At 43.8% G+C, this 7,276-nt stretch overlaps 1 protein-coding gene across 2 annotated transcripts in view; it reads right to left on the bottom strand.

Moving 5' to 3' along the window:
* Nucleotides 1-217: 217 nt before the first annotated feature.
* CTCF (CCCTC-binding factor) overlaps nucleotides 218-7,276 on the bottom strand; it is a 23,465-nt gene continuing 16,406 nt past the window's right edge. Inside the window, exons 6-11 of one of the 2 annotated variants that reach the window (XM_035119716.3) lie at nucleotides 6,208-6,357; nucleotides 5,405-5,565; nucleotides 4,943-5,125; nucleotides 4,294-4,429; nucleotides 3,018-3,182; nucleotides 218-1,925 (exon numbers count right to left, since the gene is read on the bottom strand). In XM_035119716.3, the coding sequence (XP_034975607.1) occupies nucleotides 1,744-1,925; nucleotides 3,018-3,182; nucleotides 4,294-4,429; nucleotides 4,943-5,125; nucleotides 5,405-5,565; nucleotides 6,208-6,357 (977 nt within the window). In that variant the 3' untranslated portion in view covers nucleotides 218-1,743. The remainder of the gene's footprint in view (nucleotides 1,926-3,017; nucleotides 3,183-4,293; nucleotides 4,430-4,942; nucleotides 5,126-5,404; nucleotides 5,566-6,207; nucleotides 6,358-7,276) is intronic. The other variant, XM_088671023.1, reaches the window with a different exon arrangement.

Raw genomic sequence — 7,276 nt, 5'->3', positions numbered from 1 at the left:
GTGTGTGCTGTGATTAAAATGCATATGTAGTAAATAATAGTTATTATATATGGGAAAGCCCATTCTTCTTTAATGGGAAAATCTCCCCACTGAATGCAAACAGCTCAAAAAGGCAACATGTATTCACTCCCCCTTCACTGAAAGTGATTATAAACTTGTCTCCATCCTATTTTTCACGCAACTTCTTGAGGTTCCAAGGAGGCAGAAAGCATGTACACAGGTTCATCATTATTATTTATTAGCTGTACAGCAGTATATTCTCCTTCCCAGAGTCCAAACCCCATTATGTATTTTATAACATTTTAATTCATGTTGGTTTCCTAAAATAATGAAAAATATCACACAGTACAGCTAAGTACAAAAATGCATCAACCTAGAATCAGATAGCTAACCTGATAGCTCTCTTAAAAGCGATACATAGAAGAAAATTCTTTTTGAAATCAGCAAGACTGAGGCTCTATAAAAAGCTTACGTAGTTTTAACATGTGATGGTTCATATACAGGCATCATTTTGTATTTCCACATTATTCTTCTTTCTTTTTAATTAAAAACCCCAAATCTTTTAATTAATGACCTAGTATGATTTCTTGCCCTAGGTTTCAAGGGCTGGGAAGCCCTATACAAATTAACACCTTGGCTTTCAACACAGAATTCATAAACACAAAAAGTGAGCAAAGAAAATTGAGTTGTGAAAACCTGAAACTCAAAAGGGAGTTTAAGTGACACGTTTCAAGACCAAGTCTATATATTTAGAAACGGAAATGGGGTGTGGAGCTCTATCATTACACTTGGCTAGCACTCTTCCACTAATTTGATAGGTTCCAATATTTAATTTGGGACCAATTCCTGCATAATTCTTTTTTGTAAGAGTTTTAAAACAGGGGTGGGGAACTTGCAGTCCTCCAAATGCTGTCTGACTCCAACTCCCATCAGTGCCAGAGACAATGGTCAGAGATGAGGGGAACCGTAATCGAGCAACATCTGGAGGGCACCGTGTTAGCTACCACTGGTTTAAAATAATAGGGTTCTCTTCTTTAAACTGCATTCCCCCCACAAACCTCTTAATTAAATGGAAAAAAAGATTAAAATGTAAAAAAAAAAGTTATTTACAAGCTTGATCATTACAGAGATGCCCTGCAGAAAGCAAAGCATCTGGGAGGAAAGACACCAGCTGGAGCATGCCAAACCTACATTGCTGACGCAGAGCCAGTCAGTGGAAGGGTGGAGTTGGTGGGTGGGTGAGGGGGAAAAACAAAAACCAAAATGCAATAAAAGTTTTACAACCCTCCTGAGTTCTGCATTTACATTTAAAAACCTCTATAGAGCAAAATGAGGCCAGAGGGCTTCAAGGAACGCGCAAGCAGATCCAGAGCAGTTAGTGTGGGCTCGAGTCCGGGTTTCCATGTTTTCCACGTTATGTGCAAAGGCTGTCCGTGGCCTGTCACTACAATGCAGTCCAGAGTTAACTGGATCCAGTGACCTGCAGGAGACCCCTGGGGACTCAAAAATATCCCCACGTTCCATGATCCGGTTATAGGCTAACATTAAACAGAGAGAGTTCTAGGCAAATCACTTTCTAACATCATTTGAAGTTTTGTTTCCCGAGTTGTTTGGTAAAATGGTCTAAAAATGATGCATTTCCCAAAGCCAAAAATAAGGTAAAAAGGAAAATAAAAATAAAAGGGATCGAGCCGCTTCGAAAGAGCCCAGGCCAGTTCAGTCAAGAGCATAACTCTTCCTCCATCACCGGTCCATCATGCTAAGAATCATCTCTGGGGTGAGGTCTCCATTGGGTGCTTCCACCGCAGCTGGCTGAGCTACTGCTGTAGCTGCTACAGTCTCTGCTTCGGGCTCCTTCTTGACTTCCACTATAATGTTTTCAATTGCACCAGTGTTCTGGTCTTCCACCTGAATGATTGCTGTTGCTATCAAATAAGAATGGGGGAAAAGTCAAACTCTCTCTGGGGATACCACATCACAGTATCTCAACACTAGGCACAATAACCATAGCTAAGGCTGTGTATATGCTGAGATTCTCTGGCAGTGCAGTGTGTGCCAGAGAATTGTACAAACTCATAGCTGGACAACAGTGACTAGCTAAGGCCTCTCTAATTTTAACAATTCTAAGAGTGCTGGCAAAATTGGTCTCTGACCAATGTTGCTTCAAATTGGTATGTTTTTGATGGCTGCAGGGAGAGGAAAAATGTGTGGCAGACTGAGCATGAATATACAGCTGAGTCCTGCCCATGGAATCCCATCACAGGAAATGCACTCTGACATGTATTACTCACACATCTTTAAGTTGCATTTGGAGAGAAAGAATATATATTTTTAGGCTGACTGCCTAAGGTTATAAAAATTCACAATCATCATAGAAAACTTTTATCAAATTAGGCCATTGGTCCTTCTGACCCATCTCCATGACTTGGAGATGTCTACAACTTAACCGGGATCATCTGCATGCAAGGCATGTGCTGTTCACTGAGTTACGGTCTTTCCCTGTGGCTGCACAAGCTTCTGAGAAGAGGTTTGCATTACCTCCTGAGATGGAATGTACGGCATCTTGGTTTCATAAATGTTTCTGTTCCAACCCCCAATTTCTGAAATTTCTAGAAATCTGAACAAGAGTTCAGCCATAAACAATACCAAGATGCTCATAAATATCCCATTCAGGGCCACCAAGAGACTGACCAATTAGATTTGGTCATGCAAATTCAATCTTAGTTGAGCAGAGTGTTGAGAACTAACCAACCTGACCCTACATGTGCAAATGCTTCACCAAGAATCTAGTATTTGGTGCAAATTCCCAAGACGTTTGAGTACTCTGCCCCTCACAAGTTTCTAGACCTTTATGGTAGCAAATATTTTTGAAAATATGTTAAGTGATGGTTTCTGATTTCCCACTGCTTGCCAGTTATATTTGTCTCTATTATAATGCACCTTGTAAAACCTTTCAACCCCCCCCCCAAAAAACCACCTATGCACAATCTTCCTTTTTTCCATGGCCCAGGACTTACGCTGGGGCTGTTTTGGTTGATTGGCTTTGCCTGGCGGCCTTCCTCTTCGCTTCTTAGCCGGAGGTGGTGCTGGAGCCACAGGTTCCACTTCTGGTTCAGCCTCTATTTCAACCGCCGTCTCCTCTTCTTCTTCAATATCATCCAATTCTGGCTCTGCATTTTCCTCTTCAATATTGAAAAAAATAAAATTAAATCAGGGCATCTATCAATGAAAACAACAAAATGGGAACAGCTAATATGCTCCCCTAAGGTAGTACTGCCATATCAGGTTTTAATCTGGAATGAATGAAATGTAGAACTTTGAAGATGTCAGTACATCTCCCCACAATGAAAAGGGAGGGGAGGATTTATGACTGTACTTGTGTGCTGGGGGTGGGCTGGAAGCAAGAAAATTCTTTTTATTAGCTATTCAGAATGCTCTTCAGTGGAATGGAGAAGCAGAATTTTGTTTTATTATCGTTTTTTAAAAAAACATATTGCAAATAAATAAATTGCCTCCTAAGGAATTTCATCAGCTACATGATGTGTGGGATACGGAACTTCAAGGTGCTCTAATGACTTCCCTATTAACTTTATCCCGTCCTCCCCTTAAATTTTTCCAGATCTGCTTCAAAAGATTCCTGGTGCTTTCTGTCCATGTGTCTTCTCACTTCCACTCAGAGAGCTGTGCTGTGACCACTATGAGCAACTGTACAGATACACTTGGCATCTGGTTTGGGTCTTCTGTATATTTATCTTGCAAAGAAGTGCCTTCCCCACTGAACTTTGCACTTGGAGGCACTTTCCAGCATCCCCCACCTTGACTTGGAATAGAATGGAATAGAAGGGGTTGGACTAGAAGACACTTGGGTCCCTTCCAACTCTACAATTCTATGATCCTATATAGGCTGTACGTAAAACAGGTGCTGAGCCAGCCCAAAGGGAGGGGAAAATATCACCTCTACTGCCCTTTCTTGGCAGCTTAACATTAACACACTCGTTCACACCCAAGATTTAGACCTATTGTGGTGTGCCAGGTGGTAGGCAAAACAGATTTGGAGGCCAAAAGCTTGGATGTTGCCATTATTATTATTATATGTTTATATCACCCTATACTCTATAGCTGCAAGAAAAATTACAGCTAGTAGTGCTTAAGTGACCATTGGCAAGTTATTTGTTATGAGTGACATGCAAGGCTTGGTAACTAGAGCTGCATGAGAATATAATGCAGAGACTTGAGCACATAAGCAAGGTGAGGATGTCACAGCTGATTCAGAGATAAGCTTACAGTTCTTACCACTATCAGAGGAGTCCTCTTTCTTAGAGCGCATCTTTCTCTTTCGCCCACGTTTCCCCTTCTTGGGCTCCCCTCCATTTTCTCCTTCGACTCCATCAGGGCCTGTGCAGTTATCTGCATGTCTGGCCATGGTGTTCTGATTAGAAAAAGCCAGGTGAATGTTAAGACATTGGCTGTATCAAATTAGAGCACTTGAATCCAAGCATGATGCACACACACCCCCAATTTATCTCCCAAATGAAAGCAATGATCTTATTTGCCAAAACTGGGGCTAAGCCCCAACATCAAAGGTAAGCTGTGATGATGAGCCAAATTTTAATTGGCACTTTACTTCTCCCAATAATCCCACCCAAAGAGAACATACACACCAGCAATCATATGCTTGACATAGCTCCAAAGAGAAAACGGGAATCAGCAAGTGTATTTAGGTTTTGCAGCCCCTCCCATGACAGTTAACATTTTGAAAGGGATACACACCCAGCAAAATGCCCTATGGGGCTGGCTTTTGTCAGATATGTTTGACCTCACCAAGGCGGTTAGCAATATAGCACATCAAGGAAGCTGGAAGATCTATTGGTGCTCAACTTATTCTCTCAGGCACCAGTCTTATGCATTGCTTCATGCAGCAACCTTGCCCCCAATCACTTACACGGCGTGTGAATGTTTTGCCACACTTGGAGCAAACGAAGGCAGCCGGAACAAAGTTTGGATCGTGGTAGCGTTTGAAGTGCATGTCAAGCAGCTGCTTCTGGCGGAAGGTTTTATCGCAATGGCTACAGGCATAAGGCTTTTCTCCAGTGTGGGTTCGCTTGTGCATAATCATGTGCCGTTCCTAGAAGCAACCAAGAACCAAGTCAGCAGGGGTGGTGGTGGGGATAACTCTAGGGCAGGAGTAGGCAACCTCCTATTGTCCAAGAACCTCCAGATGTTCTTGGACCACAACTCCCATCAGCTGCAAACATGCTGATGCAAGTTGTAATTCAACATCTGGTGGGCACTGTGTCGGTCTACATTATCCCGCTTTATTATTTTGCATCCTCCCCCACCTGATCTGCGTGCCTCACCCGGTCAGGGCGAGGACCACATTCTTAAACATTTACATATTCTTCACCTGTCGACATGCATAGTCACACTGGTCACACTTGAAGCGCTTCTCATTCTTGTGAGATTTCTGGTGCTGGATGAGTGCATACCGCTCATGGAATACAGCATCACAGTAACGACACTTCTTGCCCTGCTCAATGTAGGAATGCTGCTTCCGCAAATGGACACCTGGTAAAGAGAAATAGGTCACACAGAGTGCTCTGTTTTTACTGCATAGCCTTTGGAATACATCGAGGTGCTCATGCTTACTCCCTAGAGATTGTATTAATGTTCAGCTGAATGGGCAAATTCCTGCCCTGTTATGCTAAAATAAACATTTTAGCCCACAGTATCTTAGACTCCATGTCCTCTGTATTTATTTTTCTGAATAGCATTGCTACTTTGTTCTGAGGCTTCAAGATAGGGCGGGATTAAAAATATAAATCTGTTATTGCAGACATGGAATTTAGAGTTCTGGAATCTGATATTTGCTAGGCTTATTGTATTCTAAGCTCCCACTTTAGCAAGTAGTTATGTGGCCCTCATAATCAAATAGAAAGAAAATCAGACCCACAAAGGCAATCAAGTAACTGCATTTATTCACTGTATTATTTCTGAGGAGCAAAAAACGGCTTATATGTGGTTTTCAGGCAATCTCTCAACAGGGCAATTTTTGCAGGGCCAGACCTACATAGCTTTAGCAGCCTTCAGCCCGTTCTCTAGACCATCAAACTAATATCAGTTGACCAACTAGCCATTCCTCTGAAAGGTATGATCACCACCTCTTTTACTAGAATCTGGTACCTCAACCTCAAGCCTCATGGCACTCACCCAAGTCACTCTTCCGTGCAATAACAGTGTCACAGTGAGGGCAATGAAACTTGGCCACATTCTCTGTGTGCTTCTGCAGGATGTGCATCTTCATAGTCCCACTCTGGGTGAAGCGAGCGTGGCAAATGTAACACTCGTAGGGCTTCTCACCTTTCAGAAGAGAGGAGCAGTTAGCAAGAGAGGCTCATTTGTGGGCAGTAAACTATCATAGGACCTGAGGGGTGGGCTTGGAGAGACAGCATCCCCTCAATCAAAGTCAAATTATGGGGCAAAGAATGTAAAGAAGAGAGATCTCTCAAATGCTACATGGCAGATACTATGATCAGAGTTCTCTGTGGTTCAATGCCAATATCTCCTTCTCTCCCAATTACAAAATATCCATCACTCTTTGAAGCTGCTGTCAGGGAACTTAAAGTTTAGTGTTCAGTTAGAGCAGGGGTCCACAAACTAAGGCCCGGGGGCCGAATGCGGCCCAATCGCCTTCTAAACCCGGCCCACGGACGGTCCGGGAATCAGCATGTTTTTACATGAGTAGAATGTGTCCTTTTATTTAAAATGCATACAGTGGTGCCTCGCTAGACGAAATTAATTTGTTCCAGGACTCAATTCGTCCTACGAAAATTTTGTATAACGAGGCACCGTTTCCCATAGGAATGCATTAAAAGTAAATTAATGCGTTCCTATGGGCTCCGGGGGAACTGGCAGCGGTGCTTGCTCTCTTGGCTCGGGGGAGGCAGGCAGGCGCTTCCCCGAGCCAAGAGAGCAAGCGCCGCTGCTGCCAACGACAGAGCCGGATCGGACGAAGCTTCAGAAGCTTCGTCGGATCCGGCTCTGTCGGGAGGGGTGGGGGAAAGGCGAAGGAACGATCCTGCGCCTTTCCCCCACCGCCGCCAAACCAGTGCCAGAGCCGAAGTGTGGCGCTGCGGCCGGGGGCTTTTCGCAGTTTGCCTCCCCCTTGGCTCGGGAAAGGCAAATGGCAAAAAGCCCCCCGCAGCGCCTGCCTCCCCGACACTGAACGCAACTTCGGAGACCCGAAGTTGCGCTCTGTGCCGGGGGTGCGGGGCGAGAG

The sequence above is a fragment of the Zootoca vivipara genome, chromosome 6, assembly GCF_965207765.1.
Source record: "Zootoca vivipara chromosome 6, rZooViv2.hap1.1, whole genome shotgun sequence".
NCBI lineage: Eukaryota > Metazoa > Chordata > Lepidosauria > Squamata > Lacertidae > Zootoca > Zootoca vivipara.
The sequence above is the reverse complement of the archived record's forward strand: the minus strand, read 5'-3'. Positions and strand labels throughout refer to the sequence as shown.